General features: G+C 44.5%; 1 protein-coding gene across 6 annotated transcripts in view; it reads left to right on the forward strand.

Moving 5' to 3' along the window:
• The first annotated feature begins 308 nt into the window (after positions 1–308).
• PDE8B (phosphodiesterase 8B) overlaps positions 309–20,309 on the forward strand; it is a 49,171-nt gene continuing 29,170 nt past the window's right edge. The window contains exons 1-2 of one of the 6 annotated variants that reach the window (XM_060280243.2): positions 309–495; positions 17,038–17,094. In XM_060280243.2, the coding sequence (XP_060136226.1) occupies positions 451–495; positions 17,038–17,094 (102 nt within the window). In that variant the 5' untranslated portion in view covers positions 309–450. Of the gene's footprint in view, positions 623–5,426; positions 6,379–17,034; positions 17,095–20,309 lie in introns of those variants that run through there. The other 5 variants (XM_060280241.2, XM_060280244.2, XM_060280245.2 and 2 more) reach the window with 5 other exon arrangements.

Genomic DNA, 20,309 nt, shown 5'->3' on the forward strand with positions numbered 1-20,309 from the left:
CTTTGCGAGGCATGACCCAGAATGGACTGCTTTTCCTGCTTGGTTTTTAATTCATGAAGATAGTAATCTGGAACTGGCCTGTACTATTGTTGGATAAAATGTTGCTGTGTGCCGTTGTATCTCTAGGAAACAGTGACCATGTGAAAGGCCACTGGTTCCTCTGACTATAGCTCAAGCATAAATGGCAGATGCTTTGAGAGCCAGTCGTTCCATTGGAGGGGAGGACTGTTAGGGAGGGTGGGAGTAGGAGGGGCAGAGATAACTGACCATGACTGGAAGCATATAATAGAAGGTTATCTTCAGTCACCTAAGATGAAAAGCTGTTATATCGGGTTGCTCAAACCAACTCTAAATTAAATAGGCATTGAAAGAAAAGCTAGTGCGAAACCATTTCCATCAGTCTTCTGATTTTGCTTGGAGTGCTACTTTGCCATAGGAATCCCTTCTAATATGAATGGAAGTAGACACCAGGAGACAGACTTGCCTCAGAGGAAGGTAACGAGAAAATGGCACAGAGCTGCTAGAGATTTGCTAAGGAGCAAGGAAAACTAAAGTGACAGACGATTGGGAATGTTGGCAAAGAGATCTAACATAGAACACCTTTAAATCCAGAGTTCTGATGGTAAATATATTAATACTAATGGGTTTTTTTCCTAAATAGCTGAGCAGAAGGGACAAATGTATAGTGTTATCAATGGCCCGCAGGTGCTGGATTCAGGGTTTGTTTTATCTGTTGCTCAAATATAAGGTGGCATTATGCATTTTATGTCCTAGGAAAGCTAACATGGGTAACTATTACGGTATCTGCCTCCTTGGGCTGTTAAAATCTGACAGTTGTCAACAAGAATATGCCTAGCAATAGCATTGCCCAAGAGTTGGTGGATTTCCCCACCTCTCAATAAATAGCATTAAGTGTTGCGTGTGAATCTGATATATTTGTGTTACTTGCTATGATGGTGACATAGATTATGGTTCCTTTGTGCTCTATCCACACCCCTCAAAAGCTGCTCCTGTGGCTTGGGGGACCCTGTGTAACAGTAGGAGACATGGCCTAGATAAGACTGCCATAGATAGGGGAAATTGGATCCCCTACATTGTATAAGTGAATTCACTTTTCTGCTAGTGCAAATCCACTATGGCATATAACCCATTGTTGTATAACCCTTCTAATTATTATTTTGCGACTGCCATTTAATCTATTCTGTGTGGTGCACTTACAGCTTCTGTATTGCAAAGCTAATATTCAACATAACCTCTTAAAAACAACAAAGACACTGTTTTAAAGCTTCTCTTGCTGAGAGCTTTGTTTACTGCACAGTGTTGGGATTTTGCCCATGCAGATCCTTTAACTGATTGCTGTCCTTCTGTTTCTGTACAGACATGCTTTTAATCTCACCACTGTAAGGGAAATCCTCCCAGAAACTATTGTTAAATGCTCCTCACTCCCCTGAATGATGGGCAAATCCAGGGGCAGTATTACCAGATTTTGTTTTCTAGGGAGCAAGAGAGCAAGGAAACTTACAGCATCCTAGCAAGATATGCTTTGTTGACAAATAGGCAAGCAGAGCATAAGTGGATGCATAGAGACTCTCCCTAGAAGGTAGCAGATCCACTATTCTGCATCAGATCCCCAGATAGGGACCCCCTGCAGTCCTAGGTGCTTTGCCTTCAGCCAAATCACAGCAGTCTCAACTCACATTTTGGGTAACTTAAATAGCAGACAGCCACTGCGGACAGGAGCTGAGCTCGGCTACTGTTCAAAATTGGCACTACTGCCCACCATTGAAAAGGATTTGGGACTCCAGCAGGGAGAGCATAGAATGGTGGCACATATGGGCTGGGCTGGTGAAGGGCCATATAGACTCATAGAGCTGGAAAGGACCCTGAGGATCATCTAGTCCAACCCCCCTGCAATGCAGGAATAGGGAGGTGTCCCTTACGAGGATCAAACCTGCAACCTTGGCATTGTCAGCACCACACACTAACCAACTGAGCTCTCCTGGTTGACAGTTGGGGCCATGTCTGTTTTCTTTGAACTCTCTGTTGATCAGGGGTGTCAAACTCAAATTCATCGGGGGCCGCATCAGCAGTTTGGTCACCCTCAAAGGGCCGGTTGTATCTGTAGGACTATGTGTCCACTCTTTATTCTCATAAATTATTGTCACTGCATTCAATTATTACTGTTTTTTGTAATAATGTAAGTAATAACTAGCTCTGAAAGCAGAAACATAGTCAGAATAATGGCAAGTAGATATTCAAATGTACAATTATTGTACAATTTATTGAAAAATGATTTTTGGTAACTGCACTGGGTGGTGGAGGCTCGCTAGGGTTTCATGCAGGACCTTTGCAGAGCTACTAGTACCTGGAGATGCTGGGGTCCTTCTGCATGCAGGACAGATGTTCTGCCAGTGAGCCACCACCCTTCACCAAAGGGACTGGCTGAGGTTGACTCACTGAAGCTGCTCTCCTGGTTCCAGGGTTTAAGGGCCAGAAGTATAAAGCAGCATCCTATGTTTCTGAGGAGGGGGAGGGGAGGAAGGAAGGAAGGAAGGAAGGAAGGAAGGAAGGAAGGAAGGAAGGAAGGAAGGAGGGAGGGAGGGAGGGAGGGAGGGAGTGGGAGGGAGAGAGGAAGGAAGGAAGGAAGGAAAGAGGGGAGAGAAAGAAGAGTAGGAAATAAGGAAGGGAATAAAGAAGGGGGGAAAGAAAGAGGGAGAGAAGATGGAAAGGGAGAAAGAAGGAAGGAAGTAGAGGGAAAGAAAGAATAAGAATGAGGGAGAGGGAGAGGAAGAAAGTTGGAAGGACGGAAGGAAGGAAGGAAGGAAGGAAGGAAGGAAGGAAGGAAGAAAAAGAAAGAAAGAAAGAAAGAAAGAAAGAAAGAAAAGAGGGAGCAGGAGGGAGAGAGGAAGGAAAGAGGTGAGAGAAAGAAGAGTAGAAAAGAAGGAATAAAGAAGGAAAGAAAAAGAAAGAGGGAGAGAAGACAGAGATAAAGAAGGAAGGAGAGGGAAAGAAAGAATAAGAACGAGAGAGAGGAAGAAAGAAAGGGAGGGGGGGTCGCCGCCTTGATTCAGCGCCAGAAAAGAGCGCGAAGGGACCCAGGGGCAAAAAGCATTTCCCCGGCCCCAGCTGTTTGTTGGCGCTTTGTTGGCGCGGCGCTTCAGCAGCAAGGTCCCACTGCTGGGTCCCACTGGCTGGGGCGCTCGGCGGGCCACATGACGAGGTCTGGCGGGCCGGATTTGGCCCCCGGGCCTTGTGTTTGACACCCGTGCTGTTGATAGTGTAGACAATTGCTCCCATCTTTTAAATATCTGAAACCATCCACAAATCCCACTTGTCCTTTCTCTATTCCACACCTTGAAAATTCTTTCAATACTTCCTCATAAATCACACATTCTATCTGCATTATTATCTCAGTAGCTTCCTTCTGCATTATTTCCATCTTGTCAATATACATCTTAAACAGATCACAAAACTCCAGTTGTGATACAGCAGTGCTCTGCTATTGTCTTCCAAGTATTGGGAAATAACTGTAGCAATTAACACAGACTAAGATGAAACAACTCCATCTCCCATCTTAGTCTGTGTTAATAAGATTGCTACAGTTATTTCCCAATACTTGGAAGACAATAGCAGACCACTGCTATAAACATTTCACTTTGTTTGTTTATCCAGTTTATGTTCCCCTCTTCTTCTCAAAGGAATACAGCATGGCAAAAACACATCAACAATAAAAAACATTTTAAATACAGTTATAAAAACATCATCTCAACCAGTGATTCTGGATGTCACAAACAGTATATTTTAGCCATCAAACGCCTGGGTAAACAGAAACATTTTAAAAATCGCCCTGAAAGTTAGCAATATTGGAGACAGACACACCTCACCAGGGACAGCATTCCACAAATAGAGAACCACCACTGAAAAGACCCTGATCATCAACCAGGCATCTCCCAGCGGTAGCACTACTGACAAGGTCTCCCCTGCCAATCATAGGGTGTAATATGGTTGATACTTGTTTGCGTCATCTTCAATTTGTTATTCAATATAGTACATTCAACATAAATTCTTGTGGCACCTGAAAGCCTAACATAGCATAAGCTTTTGTGGCTCGTGGTCCACTTCATTAGATGCATAAAACATAATCCTGAATTAGCAAGCATACAGACACAATTCAATGTTCCAGTTTATGCATCTGATGAAGTGGACTGTGGTCTATGAAAACTTATACATTACCTTGGCTTTTAAGCTTCTACAAGGTTCCTTGTTGCTTCTGCTACAACAGCCGAATATGACTACTGTACTTTTCTGGAAATTATGACACCTACGTCTTTCTCGGAATAGCTGTTGACATACCATCATTATTAGATTTGTATTGTATGTCTGGAATCTTCTTAAATCATTTATTAGGAACACACTGTACTTTTGTAGCACTTTTAGCTAAGTGCTTTTAAAACGTGTGTATAAGTAAGAACTAAGATGTGCCTCTTATGCAGAGCTAAGTGAAAGGAACCATGAAAAAGGGCACCGGAAAGTGTTGTTGCCAGATTGGCATCATTTTATGCCATCAATCGCACTCACAGGAATCACTGGTGAGAGGCTGTGTCTGGGTGTGCATGCACTCGGATGCACATCACACCCACCATGTGGTCTCCTGTGGATTATTTGTCCCAGCATTGCCTCTCTACATTTAGTGGTATGGAGCAAACACAGCAGATTTGTTTACCTGAGATCTCGAATCCTGCTATGTAGAAAGATCAACTTTTCTTTCTACTGACCCAAACATGGATAGCTATGCAAAAGGTGGGGATGAGGCAGCTTTCCCCCACCCCACCAGCAGCCTTCTTCAGATAGGCATTCAATCAGGAGGAATAATTATTATCCTGCCCTATACCCGTAGATCTCAGGGTAAAGGAGGAGGCAGCACCACAACAACAGAAGACTCAGCCCCTGATTCACTGTGTAAATCGTTCTTCATGATTAGGAACCCTGCACAAAGAGAGCCTTACCCTTTGCATGTACAGCTATAGGTGTGGGGGCACTCTACCCATTATAATACTGTAAATGCACCCTGCCCAGACAGAACCTGCTACCACTCTGCCCCAAGGGCATTTCTTTTACCTAAAATGAATGGCTAAGGGGGTCAATAGTATCCAGAGAAATTCCATTCCCTGGATTGCACCTTAGTGTTTTCCCGTACAATAAGGAAATGGTTCCCATTAATTCCTATGGAGAAAGTGAAGCAGCAGCGCTCCTCACATATCCCTGTTTACCAGCTCGTCATTTCCTTTTGCCGACCCATTGAGCTGGGGCAAATTGTGGCCCTCCGGATGAAGATGGGACTCCAATTCCCATCAGCCCCGTCCCATCAGGGATGATGGGAGCTAGAGTCCAAAAAACAACAGGTTGCCAGAGCCAAACAGCCCGGCGCTCTGCCTGTGGCCAGACTTCAGACGTAGGCGCGAGAGGCGCGCAGGGCTGCGTGCGGGTGCTGAGAGAGAGAGAGATGAGAGCGAAGAGAGATGAGGCTGCCACTAGAGACCGGAGCAGCCGGGATTGCGGCAGCCGCGAAAGGTGAGCGAGGCGGCAGGGCAGCTGCAGGCAGGCTCTGCTCCGGGCAGCAGCGCGCAAAGTTCCCCCAGGAGGGCAGCCTTCCGGGTTCCTTTCCCGCCTCCCGGAGCGGGGTATGAAAGGATGCCCTGATGGAGCGCAGCGGCGGGCTCCAGCTGCCCCTCTGCGGTCGGCGGCAGGAGGTGGCCGGGGACTCCCGCCTCGCCAAGCAGGCAGCAGCGTCGCGGGGAGCCGATGGGGCGCCGTAGAGAGACCGCGAAGCAAACACCTCTTGGCGCCCTGAGGCGGGCGGCGCGCGCCGCTTGTGCCGAGTGAGAGGCGAGGCGATGTTCAGCAGCACCAGGCCGGCGCCGGCGGCTCCCTAGGCTGGGCTGAGCAGCGCTGGAAGCTCTGAGGGAGCCTCTCTTTGCCGCCTGGGCAGCTCCTCGCGGGGAGCTTCGCGGGCCCCGCCGGCTTGCTTGGCGCGAGGGGCGGCGAGGCGGCTGCGGAGGGATGGGCTGCGCTCCCAGCATCCACGTCTCGCAGAGCGGCGTGATTTACTGCCGGGACTCGGACGAGTCCAACTCCCCGCACCAGACCACCACCATCTCGCAGGGCACCGCCGCCACCTTGCACGGCCTCTTCGTCAAGACCGACGCGGCCGACTCCATCCCGTCGGTCCTCGCCTACCAGAGCCGGCAGCCGCCGCCGCCGCCGCCAAACTGCCCGGCCCACAGGCGCAGGAAGCCCGCCGGCCGAGAAGGCAGGAGCGGGGTGCACCACTGCTGTGGCGTCGAGGCAGAGACTCAGACCAGCCAGACCGACGTCAAGGTAAATGAGGCGAGGGGCGGGTTGGTGCCAGCACCGCGCAGGACAGCCTTTGGGGGCGAGAAGGTGGGAGACTCAGCTGGGGGGGGGCATGAGGTGAAGAAAAGGGACCGTGTGTGTGTCCCGTTGCCTCACCAGGGGTCAAGACGACCGCTTGAAGGAACTACCCTAAGCAGACTTGGACGAATATGGTCAGTTTAAAAATCCACCCCAGTGGGGCCTATGCACTGGAAGGCAGAAACTTTCGACTGGCAAACCTTTCCCCCAGTGGGACACCCTCAATGCATGTTGGCTATTAATTTGAGGTGGCCACCCAAGGAGGGCCTCGGGCTATGGGAGGTGTCCCACTGGGGTGTGGGTGTGTGCTTTTGAAACTTTAGCCCGTGCCAAGTTTACCACCTTACTCCCTCTCTGACCGACTGTCTGACTCCTAAACGGCAACTTGGGGAGGGTGACTCCCCCCCCCCAAAAGGGACTTTTAGCAGCTGATGGGTGTCTCTTCACTTGTTTCCCAGGAGATGAGCAGCAAGAGCCACAAAGAGAGGAGGGCTAAGGAAATGGCAGCATCGATAGTGCGCTCTAATGTTTTTGTCTCCTACATGGTGCTGTTTTCTCTGGCAGTGGCAAAAAGCCTCTCATGCTCTGAACAGAAGAGAAGGGAGCATGGTGCTGAAAAGCTGCGGCTTGTGCTGGGCAGAGATGCTGCTGCGGATGCACATGGGATGCAGCTGAAAGGAGCTGTTGCCATGGCACCCCAGTGACTCACTCCTGCTACATGTCCCTCCCATTCTGGCTACGTTCTGGTACATGCACATAGGTGACCACACTCACGTACAGTATTGGCAAGCAGCTACAATGCTGAAGCTCAGGGTCAAAGGTACAGCACATCCTGAAGGCTTCTGTGCATTTAGTTTTGTCAGGCCATTTGCCTTACTCATGAAAATGCACCTCAGGTGTGCCTGCATTTATTTGAATATAGTATTCTAAGATGTTGCAGCAGAAAGATGGGTTAATGCAAAGATAAAAATAAAAAATCCTTCCAGTAGCACCTTAGAGACCAACTAAGTTTGTCATAGGTATGAGCTTTCATGTGCATGCACACTCGTATCCCAAAAGGACAGAAGCATGAATTAATTTAAATGTGACAGTTTCCAGGGCGGTAGCCATGTTAATTTGTCTGTTGCAGTAAAAACAAGCTATGGGACCTTAAATGTTCAACAGATTTATTATGCCATATTCATGAACTACAACTGATGGAGTGGACTATAGGTTATAAATGCTTATGCCATAATAAATGTTAGTCTTTACGGTAAGATGCCGCAAGACTTTGTAATAGGAGTGGGGGATGAAGGGTGGGTGATACTGTGTGTCTATCCGCCCCGCCCCACAGCTTTTAAATATTCTGGATAAACAATATGTAAAACTTAGACTGTTTCTGGGAACCTGATTGATTTTTGTTTACAGTAATGGGCGACTAGGCTGTTAGCAGCCAGAAGTATTCCGAGTTCCTGGGACTGGGAGCCCATAGAATTTAGCAAGATCAAACATATACACAGACAGGGTGGTGTAATGATTAGGGCATTCAGCTTATAAAAGGGAGACCAGAGTCATATCAGTGTTTGCAGTGAAGTTCAGTAGGCAAACTTGGAGCTAGTTATCATCCCTCACCCCAATGTAGCACATAGAATTCTGAAAATAAAATGGGATAAATGCATGTTACCCTGAACTCTTTGGAGGAAAGATGGGATAGAATGGTGAGGAATAAATAAGGCTAGAACCAGTCACAATGGGCAAGGGATATTGAGTTTCTAGCTACTGTATCTCAGATTCATGAAATCAAGGCTAACATCAACATTTAAAAATAGAATTCGGGGAAAAAAGGATAGGAAAGAGGTAGAGACTAATGGCCAAAATGAAAGATCAGCACCAATTAGACCAGGGGTCCCCAAACTTACCCGGCTTTGGGCCGGATGCCCGCTGCACCAATTGCGTGTGGGCCGGCGGGTGGGGGAGCACGTGCGGGGGCGCACAGCTGTGCGCGCCCATGCGCAAACACTATTTCTGGCACACTCTTGACCTGGAAAGCGCCGGAAATAGCTTGTGCGCATGTGCAGAAGCCTCCTCTGACCCGGAAGTACACCGGAAATGATGCGTGTGCGTGCGCACAAGCTATTTTCATCGCTTTTTCGGGTCAGAAGTCGGCAGCCGCGCCGCGCCGCACCGCGCCATCAAGAGCGGGCGGCGGCAGCAGGTGGCCGGGGTCCCCGGGGCCGCATAAAAGAGCCTTGGGGGCCGTATGTGGCCCCCGGGCCGTAGTCTGGGGACCCTGAACTAGACAGTGTCCTGGTTCACTTGTAAGGTAAAGGGGCCCCTGACCATCAGGTCCAGTCGTGTCCGACTCTGGGGTTGCGGCGCTCATCTCGCTCTATAGGCCGAGGGAGCCAGTGTTTGTCCGCAGACAGCTTCTGGGTCATGTGGCCGACCTTTCGATTGGCAAGCCCAAGCAGCACAGTGGTTTAATCCACAGTGGCACCCACGTCTTAGCACCTCATTTAAAAGGAATGATAAAGAACAGAAAGACCCTTCAGTGACACCATTCTCCTCTTACCTTCAATTCATGTGGAGAGAAAATGTGCCACTCTGCCAGGAATTTCACTGGATTGTTTATCCTTCAGTGGGATAGGCAGGCTTACAGCTGCAATGCCATCTGGCTCTCATGCTGCAAGTAAATCATAACTACCTGGAAAAATAGTCCCATTCGGGTGCAATCTTATAAAACACAGTGGTGTGTCAGCAACCTTAGCAGCATATATACATTATGGTGATTTGTTTTTCCTGTTCAGATAAAGTTTAATTACAACCCCATCTTTTATAGTCAGGGCAGATTAAAGCAGGTATGTTGAATGGGTTTTGAACTCAGAAGTGAAAGTAAGTTCTCAAGCCACTTTAACAAAATGTGGTAAGACATTTTCCTGAACACCGTTTTTTTAACCCCTTCTTTTTAATTATGCCAATTTGCTTTGCAGATAGCTTAGAAGGCTTTGTGTAGGATTTCTATAAATAGGGGTGCTAGTTAAATGATGAAGTGCTGGCAGCAGTTATCTTCATTATGAACCAGTTATATAACTCTGTTATAACATTTTTCGTATTCTTGAGAAGTAGAAAGATGCGTTCACCTCTCTTCTTTTATAATAAAGTCTGAAAATTCACCATGCAATATTATAACATAGGAAGAGCTAGAAGGAATCAATAACAACACCTATTTGCCATGCTGTGCTACAACAGGGGCAGCACAGAACTGAGAGATTTCTGTATTAAGAAAGCTACTTTAAATGCTTCATAATGCTGGTTTATATTCCAGACTTTGGAAATCTAAAAAATATATCAAGTCTAGCTTTTTTTTTTTTTAATGATGAGGAGGACCAGAAACCTATTTTCAAGAGACAGCTGAAAATAATTAAAAAAAATTTAGCTACTCGAAGCTGTTGGCTCAGGACACTGCAGAATGCAAGGTCATGTAGTGTGTAAGGCAACATTTTAGGGCACAGAAACCCAGTGCAAGGGTGAATGCTGAAAAATGTGAAGTTTGGTACATTATTAACAGGTTGTAATTCAAATAGTTATATTAGTTTTGATCATTGTTTAGCTAATGAGTGCATTTGTACTGCAGAAATAGTTATCAATAATTCCTAATGTATGCCTTAAATAACAGCCCATTTTGTAGTTTCCTGACACAATGCATACAATACCCCCCAAAAAAATTTTTATAGGAAATAGTAGCATATATAAATACTACCAGTTAACCGCATCAGCCCAATGAAAGTACTATAAGATTTCCATATGAATGAAAACAAGAGTTGCATTATAAGGGCACAAACCAGCCAATAAGCACTATTAAAATTTATTATTAGTATTAGGAAATATTTCTTGGCTTCTGCGAAAACTGGCTCTGTGTGGCACATCCAATTATAAAAGGTCTTTAAAAACAAATAGCACATGGTCTGTGCTGCAGTGAGATTTGATAAAGCAATTCAAAATTAACAGGAATAGAAAAGACAAATATCCTTTCAGTAGGCATTCTACCCAGGCAAGGATTTCATCAAAGAGAAGGTATAAAATGAATCAAGAAACAGAATTATACAACTGTAGAGTTGGAAGGGATTCCTGAGAGTCACCTAGTCCAACCCTTGAGAAATCTGTTTTTCTCTTCCTGCTGGCTAATTGTATTCTACCCTTGCTTGTTCACACAATACATAGGTATAGTGGGTGCTGCTCGCAATTGGCTGAACTCTTCAGGTGTTAGAACGGAGCTGGGGTGAAGGCAGTGGGCTCATGGCACCACTGGCATTGACTTGGGTATTCTGGTGTCACAGTGAGGTTGTCTGGAGTATGGGCAGGAGTCAGGCTCTGGGGCCTGTAGGGCTTTGCAGGACTGGGGCCTGCCTCAGCTTGTGCTGGAGAAGCAAGGAGTGGCCACTCAGGTGAAGACCTCAGCTTGTGCTGGAGAGGCAAGGAGTGGTCACTCAGGTGAGGCCACTTGATACTTCACTGCACCTGGTGGCAGGAGCTGGGAGGGATAAAAGCTCAGCATTTCCATTCAGCTCTTGGCCACAGCAACACTACCCCACAGCAACACTGGTTGCCTCTGGCCTCTCGCTCCTTGGACCCTTGCCTTGCCGACGCCTTGATCCTCGACCCTTGGACCTTTGCCTTGCTCCTTGACTCCCAGACCTTCGCCTCTGCCTTGCTCCTTGACCCTGCGACTGCCTGCTGCTGGACCCTCAGCCCTGCACCTGCTCCTGCTTCTACTTCACCATCTTGCCTCTGGTCCTGACGTCCTCAGTCAGGGCTTCAAGTGCCCGCCGACCGAACCATGACAGAGATAAGCAATGCAGAGTAGCAGAATAGCTTAGAATTTTAAGACTAAGGACTTGTCCACAATACTTCTTGTCCCATGCCTAGAAAGCATGGATCCGAGTGGTTTTGCCTTTGCCCCAACACTTCCCGCAGAAAACCCCTCTAGCGCCAAGTCGGAACAAATGTCAATCTGTGGAAAAGCTGATTGCCATCCAGCGCGAAATACTGGGCTTCCCCGGGAGAAAGTGGCAGGGCAAATGGAGGTGCGGATAATCCCTAAGATTGATGTGTGACTTTTGTTAAATTAACCATATAAATAGTACCTGTAGGCTGATGACTTTAGAAAGATACATTGAGAATGCAAATTGAACAGGTGAACTTGGGCCACTTGTACTCTCTTAGTCTCATCTACTTTCAGAGTAGTTGTAAATTTAAAGTAAAGCAACCCACAGTGTGGCTGGGGGTTGGACTTTGACTTGAGAAACCACAGATCAATTTCCCATTCGACTATGAAGCCTACTGGATAACCTTGGACACAGTCATGCACTCATAACATGTGTCACCCTACCAGCTCAGAGAGTTGTTATGAAGATAAAAATGTATAATTTGCCCTTTATTATAAACTGGTAGATGATACCATATGCCTTGGGGTTTGATTGACTTTTTTTTTATAAAAAAATACAAATATAGATCAAAGCAATTATTGGAAAGAATGCAATGCAATGCCAAAAAAGGGAACTTATGAACACATTTGGTGGGGTTGTTCCTAAATTAAATTTTAAGATTAAGATGATGAGCATGACAAATGTGAAATTTGCTTTTTTGGTTTCCCCTCTTCATTTTATTTAGATTCAGTCTCAGTTATGGGCAGTGATCAGATTTGGGTTCTTATGCATTTAGATTTGATAAGTAATTATTAATGGATTAAATCTCTCTCTGTGGAGAAAGTAGTTTTTAAAAAATATATATAATGGCCTCTTGTTTCAGCCAAAGTAGTAGTCAGATTCTGTTCAGAATTTTTGCCCATTCCTACGTAAGACAGAAAAACAAATCTCAATCACACGAGCACTTTTTCATTGTGAGATGTCAAGACACTATTATTATGATAATGCACTTCTAGTATGTTTTACCTCCTGTTTAATAATTAGCCCTTAATGCAAGGCTCTGTGCTCTTCTGTCATTCCATGCCAGATGTAGAAAAGGAGCACATCAATTCCATTAACGCTGTCTTACAGATATTAGCTTGCTATTTTAGGGTTTTGCCTTAAATTGCTAGCAATTTAGTGTCTATGTTCCTTGCCTGCTCTAAATTCCTTTTTATTTTAGACAGGGTTTTAAAATGTGGGTGGGTGGATGCATACTTGAGCAGAGGGGAGGATGAGCACACCATGGAATAAAAAGAAAGAAAAAATGGAGAATAAAATATTCATGAAATAGTGGAGGGATAGGTACAGGGGCTTGCTTCTCTTTTGCACTTTTTAAAGAAGTAAAATCTCCATGGCCTGGTTTGATGTTAGTAATGTGTAGAAGCTTATTTTATTTCACAAAATTTATGTGCCACTTGATTGTAATGAAACCTGTAAGTTGTTGGCATCTGTCTGTCTCGGGAGACAGTGAAGGAGTGAGTCTTTGGGGGAGAGTTACAGTTGCAGAGTTACAGTGCCTACTGTGTCTGTAGAGACAGGTACAGGAGAGACATGTTTTGTTGCAGCTGGGGCAGATGAGGGCATCCGGTTGTGTTGCTGCAGATGCACCATTTATTTTCTCTGTTCTCCTCCCCTTAATCATTCCTGCTCTGGTCACTGATGTGGATACATGACCTGGCTGTTTGTTTCTAAGCACTGAGGTCGTCTGCAGGGGGTCCCCAGATGATGGGGTTGATGTTTTCAGTCTGCATGTCTTGTCACATCTTTGTAACGCTGAGTTGGTCTGCCAATGGGCCTGGTGCCTGAAGGCAGTTCCCCATACAGCACATCCTTGGGGATCCTGCCACCCTCCATTTTGTGGACATGATGAAGCAAGCATAGATGTCCCTGAGACAGGAGTGCAAACATGCTGGGAATGTGGGATTGGGAAAGCACATCTTTGTTTGAGACTCCATCCTGCCATGTGATGCAAACCTATAAATGTTTTACCAAAACAACAACAACCCACCATTACATTTATTAAGAAAAGGCAGTGGGAATTATCAAAAGATAATTGAAATCAGCACTAAGCTAAAGAGTGATTAAAACATGTATAACGTTCTACATATCTGGATAAGCTTGCCTAAACAAAAGTGCCAAAAAGAGTACAGCAAAGGTGCCTGCCTGATGTCAATAGGCAGGGAGTTCCAAAGTGTGGATACTGCCACACGAAAATATCAACTTCCTACAGGTGCAGAGTGAATATCATGTGGTACCTGTAACAGCGCCAGTTCTGCAGTTCAAAGTGGTTCAGTGGGGACATGAAGTAAGGCAAGTAACAATTTGTCCATATAGGCTAGTATTGCCTGCTTTGACTGGCAGTCATTTTAAGTGGAGATAAGGATTAGATTAGAAGTTGCTCTAATAATTTTGTTGCTTCCCACACCAGTGTGAGCTGCCAGGCGGTAAGAGGTAACATCTGAGCCTCCTTCACACATTGCTGAAGCAACATGGGAGCCAGTCCATTGAGCTGTCCTGGGAGTTGCCACACAGCTGTGGCTTCAAATGAAATAGAGCTGGGTTACAGCAAAAGGTGCAGAGGAGCATAAGGAACTGAAAGGTACAGAGGAATGCCTGAAGGCTAAAGCCCATTCCAGGCTCACATAGACTGGGCTCTTCCAGCCACTAAGTCAAAGAACAAAACACACAGAACAAAACACACAGCCACAAGAGCAGGCAGCAGGAAGGACCCTGGTGTAATCTTCCAGGGCCAAACCCAGATACGGCCTCCTTCCTTCCTCTTGCCCTATGCATAGGGAGATTCCCAGCCATATATTATGATGGAACTGCGTGTGTGATCACAGCAAACCAAAGGCTTTAGGTGCTCAAACCATGTCTACAGATTTCAAAGAGAAATGACTGGGAAGAACCAAACAGAGAAGTAAGGGAAGCTTTCAGAATGACCAACACAAAGATTGTAGCTCAAATGATAGAGCATATACTTTGCATGTAAAAAGTCCCAGGCTGAATCTTTGACACCTCCAACTAGTGCTGGGGGAGACCCCTGAGGAGCTGCTGCCAGTTAGTATAGGCATTCCTGAGTTAGAAGGACCATTCATTTGACTTTGCATAAGGCAGCTTTCTGTGTTCCACTCAGGAAGCAACAGGTAAGTAAAGTCTGCCATTGTGAGAAAAGCTTGGTACAGTTTATCTCTCAGTAATATTAATTTAAAAGGCTGGGCAAAAGTCAACAGAAATTTTGCAGTGTGATAATTTTGTATTATTGCTGTGTGTTGTACAGCCACAGCCCTTTGAAGTACAGTGGTACCTCGGGTTACAAACGCTTCAGGTTACAAACACTTCAGGTTACAGACTCCGCTAACCCGGAAGCAGTACCTCGGGTTAAGAACTTTACCTCATAATCAGAACAGAAATTGCGCGTCGGCGGCACAGAGGGAGGCCCCATTAGCTAAAGTGGTACCTCAGGTTAAGAATGGTTTCAGGTTAAGAACAGACCTCTGGAACGAATTAAGTTCTTAACCAGAGGTACCACTGTACTGTTCAGTAGTGATTGTAAATACTTTTCTGGGTACTGTTGACAATATCAGTGAAGTGCATCTAATTCCCATGGAAATTAGCTGTGTTTTTTATGAGTTTAGGGTGGTAAACTGGGTGCCAGAACTCCTCTAATCCCTGGATCCGGCAAGTGTTGGAATGTAATCAAGGCTTCTAATTCTTGGGAAAGCCAAGCTAGCCTCCTGGTGAGGTGATCGCTTGGGTGATGAGCCATTAAAGGGGATTAAGGTGCTGGATGTGAGGCAGCAAATGGGCAGGCCCCTCTCCCTCAGGAGATAAAGCCAGAGTTTGGAGCAGAGGTAGCAGTGATGGGACCTAGGAAGGAAAGCAGCAAGCAGGAGAAAGAGAGCGAGAGCAATGTTTGGTTTCTGTTCGATCCAAGGCTGCGGCTATGGGAGAAATAAGACACTTTTGAGGTGTTAATGCTGTGAGCCCCTTCATAGTAGGCTCAGGTGGTATGTATGTGTACATGAACCTTATTTCATGAAGACTCCACAGTCTCCACTGTGCCTCATTCCCAAAAGGAAACACGAACCCTAGGTAAGTGCCTGGAATCTCGCAGCGCTCCATAACTGGGGTGGGGTGCGGCAGTATTGTGCTTTTTCTGTAACTCACTTTGAGAGCCAGAGCTGAGCTAATCAGGGACGGTATTATTAATATTAGAATAAATAAAGAATGTAACTTGCATCTGGATTCCACTCAGAGAGCAGAGCTGAAGGCAGATCATGGGTCAGGTTATAAGTCAAATATTGAGCATTCATACTAGATTTGCTTGAGAGCTGTTTCGGGAAGGATATATTGTGCTAGGATTATGAAGCACTTTACTTCCCCTTTTGGAAACTGAAGTAGTGAGCATCCCTGTCTCTGAGCAAAAGCTGGAGAAGTTTGACTCTCACAGATACCCACATTCATAACTTTCACAAACATTTTTAATATTAATTTCCATTCACTGAAGGTTGGGCATCATTTTCACAGCCATCGTTCACTACGTAGGCCAACGTGAACCACATTGCAGTAGTGGCTCAGGTATGCATACTAAAAATAATAAACTACTGGTATATAGACACAGGTGCAGTTCACTGAAAGCTACAATATTAAATTCATTTTCCAAAGGAAAATGAAGGTAAGAAATTGCTGTTTGCTTATTTGCCCTATGTCCAGAGCAGAAATCAAACAAGAGAATACAATCAGTATTTGCTGCTGCTGCTGCTGCTGCTGTTTTCAGCCTGCCAATGATATGTTGTTGATTACTCCCCCCCCATTTGTATTGTGTTTTCTTTGCACTGAAATGAATTACCTTTGCATTGAAATGAATAGTGTGGATAATGCACTTAATTACATAATTATGTAAAATTCCACCACAGTGGACAGTGAGAGAAATAGTGTAGTTTTTATTGGACACCAAACTGCATCAGAAGAGAAACAGTGGTGTATGGGAAGAACATGGGTTGGAACAGAAATACATCCCAGCTTGGAATAAATATACCTTATACACAACTCCATTTTATGCATTTTTCTTAGGAAATAAGTCTCACTGATGTCAATTGGACTTACTCCTTACTTACAGGACAATGCTAGTCTGCCATGTGGCTATGTCACTCACAATTAAATATTAATTCATTCTAAAAGGCATTTAGGGTCATAATGAAACTACTGTAGATTGGAAATTTAGGCTTTTCAAGAAGGCGCAGCTGGCTAGGGGGGCATTAAAAGTTAGTCATTTGTTGGGATCATATGCCTTTGTAGCCTCGTTCAGACTGACATTGGGGACTAGGTTTACAGTCCTTTGCTGTGAACTTTGAGCTTGAATTCCTGCTCCATCACTGTAATAAGCATTGGAGTCTGCACATGTGGGATAAATGTGCAGAATCCCAAGGGTCATTCTGGTCCGCTGCCACATTACCTGATCACCCAGGCCATGTGTGAACCAAGCCCTCGTGTAAAACTTGTCATGTTAATGTTTGTTTTGTATTAATTAAATGTATTAATTAATATAATTTTGTATTATATTCCCTTTTTATTTTTGTGTAATATATTCAGATAAATGCTATTAACGTGGTCTGACACTGGGGCAGAAATCTTAAACACTGTTTTCATTTAGCAGGCTTCAGCAACCGAGACAGAAATTGGGCCCATGAGGCTGACACAAGATCCTATTCAGGTAGGACATTTTTTCATTTTAGTAATAACTATTAAGTTCAGTATTAAGGTTCAACTAACTGCTACAATCCTTCAGCTCAGGAAAATACACAAGTTAAACCATACACATTCTGTATATGTAAAAAAAAGACCTATACATTTTAAACTTTATTCTTAGGATGATTGTGGAGCTAATAGATCATTTGAAACCAGTTACAAAGATTCAATAAATTGTGTGATATTCAAATTCTGGACCAGCTTGCCTTACTTGAGAATTATAAATAAAAAAGTAATATCTGATGGTATCATTTTCTGGGAATATTGAATGGTATCCAATGAGGTTCTGCTAGTGCAATGATGCCTCTATGCCCTCCCCAAATCTGCTCTGCGTGGATTGGATATTATCCCGAGAAGGAAGTTTTGTGGCACAGATTTTGTGGAAACGGAACTACTTTAGTGGATACCACCTCTAGCATTAGCATTGAAACAACTGCAAATTTGTACTTTCCGTCTTCAGTTCTTAGTCTCCAGCATCATCCCAGAGTCAGGCTCTCTCTCAAAATGTGGAAGTTGTACTTCTGGCTGTCAGGACAAGTAGCCAAAGACTGACCTATCAAGCATCTTTTTCATTATAGGCCAGCAACATTATTGTTGTGCAGCAACATTATTGTTGTGCAGCAACAAATTTCACTGGGTATAGAAAAGTACTTAAAACCTCTGGCTTTCAATTTTAATGGTGAGTGCTGAAGTTTTGTATTCTGAGAGAAGGAATTAACTTTTTTACTTGCTTGCCATCTTTCACGCAGAGCTGCCAGATTTCTGCTTTAATTAATCTTCCTGAGAGCCAATCCACAAAGTGAGATCAGGGAAGGGGAGAGTCTGTCTGGGACAATTCAATTTCAGAATGCAGGTGGCAAGTGGCATGTTTGGATATCTCCCCGACCGCCCACTCCCTATGAGAGGGTAGCATGGAAGGGGGTGGGATAAGAAGGCTAGAGCAGGTTTTGGCCCTGAAGCCTGAGCATTTGGTACCAAGACATTGAATTGCACATGGTTCTAATGCTTTCTAGAGGAATTCCTTAGTTCCACAGATTCAAGAGCTATTTACTAGGTGTCACTGGTCTGTAGAGAAAGATCCAGTTAAGCAAAGTTAAAAAAAAATAGAACTTTTCTGCCTAGTTAAGTTTCACATGCCACAGTGGCTTGTCTTAGAACTTTTTGAAGTACTGTACATTAATAGTCCACAGCCACAAGCACTCAGCTTTCTTAGCAGATTAGTCATACACTGACGTTTGTGGTGGTGCAACAGTAGTATTAATCATCATATCACTTATTGTTGGGAAGTCAGCACTTCAGATAGCTTTAGATAACACAAAATCAAGGTCACCTTGCCAACCTGCAGATTAAATGCATTGGCTTTCACATGGTGACGCCATGGCAAAACACAGTCGTCAGAAACCACAGACAGAAACCAGCTAAAGAGAACAAAACTTTCTTTCCTTAACCTATACACAGGGTATCCCAAGAATACTAACAGGACAGTCTATTCATATGAAATAAACTGAACTTTTTATGTACATTTTATGCTAAAAGAGTTCTAGCTGGGTACTTTGAACAGTTCTTGTCAATTTTTGATAAACAACGCATCTTTTCTTTCTTGTATTATATTTATTCTAAAGCAAACATGCTGTGCGACCCACTATATCTGCCACTGCTGTAGCATCAGTACCAGCATTGGCACTAGTTTCAGGCACAGATCTTTCAAGTGAGATCTTATGCAATTTTGGTGAGATGTCTGAAATTAGTGCCAATGGTGGAGGGGGGGGGTAGCCGCAGGAACACCGCATCAGGGGCTCCCACTGCCTGAGATGATGGTCTAACCCCACCTAACGGCTGTACCGGCCCTGGTGATTGCTGTGATTTAATAGTTTGTGTATATTTCAAAACAGCAGTTCAATTTCCTATGTTGCTGGCTGTATACCATATTTTTCCATGTATAAGATGCCCCCTATTTTGGGGGGACTCCAGATTAAGAAAACACCCCTCAGCACTACCCGTGTATAAGACGAGCCCCAATTTTAAACCTAATTCTTTTGATTAAAAAAAAACCTAGTCTTATACATGGAAACATACGGTAAATTTGAAAACGACTAGTGAATGTCACAAAGATGACAACATATTTCCTTCTTAAAGCGCTCTTGTGAAAAATCATGAATTATTTACAGTGTTGCTTTCTCACTCAGCACATCAGAAAGCAGTTCTCATCTTGTCACTGCCTTGGGATTGGCAGATCTACCACAGAGACACTACAGAAATGTACAGACACTTGAGCGCACATAATTCTTTAAAGACGCATGAGTGACAACCCTTGGAAGCAGAAAATCCACAAAAATATCTATATTATGGCCATTTGAGCACTGTATATACAGTTCTGAATGGGAGATGTGGTGACATGATATGGAGTATTACCTCCTAGAATGATGAGGACATTATTAAAAGTATAATGAGAGAGGTTAGGGTGAAGCCTAGGTCTTCCCCTCCATATACTTTATTAGCCCCTGACTCATTCCCTTTGTCTCTTGAACACTTACCTGCGAGCGCTCCAGTTGGAGAACAGCCTTTACCAAAGGTGTCATGGGTTTTGAAGACACTCAATCTCAGGACGCAAGGGAGAAACGTGCTAAGAGGAAGGCACGCTTGGCAAATCCACACTGTGATCAACTCCCGCCTGGAAACCAATGTCCCCACTGTGGAAGGACATGTGGATCCAGAATTGGTCTCCACAGTCACTTACGGACCCATTGTTAAAACCATGTTTATGGAAGACAATCTTACTCGGCTATGAGTGATCACCAAAGAAGAAGAAGTGTTTATCAATTATTAATTGAACGAAACTGTAGCTACCATGGATGAATATATTGCCCAACCAATTTCTGAGCTGAACATTGAAGGTGTTAAATACTTCTAGTAAAGAAAACCATTCCATACGATCAAAGGCTTTGGCTGCATTCCAGAATAGTAACGCTGCTGGAAACTTCAAAATGTTTGCATGGTCTCTATAATATGAGCAGCAGTCTCAGCATTACTAACCATGCTTCTCAGTTTGCTTAAAAAATAATTCCCTCATTATATTAAGACTTTTTGCTAATATTGAAGGCAGGATTTTATAACATGATATGTTTCCATACCTAGTTGTGAATTAATTAGACTTGTATTGTGGGTCTGATTTTTTGCACT

This window comes from Zootoca vivipara, chromosome 10 (assembly GCF_965207765.1).
Source record: "Zootoca vivipara chromosome 10, rZooViv2.hap1.1, whole genome shotgun sequence".
Lineage (NCBI taxonomy): Eukaryota > Metazoa > Chordata > Lepidosauria > Squamata > Lacertidae > Zootoca > Zootoca vivipara.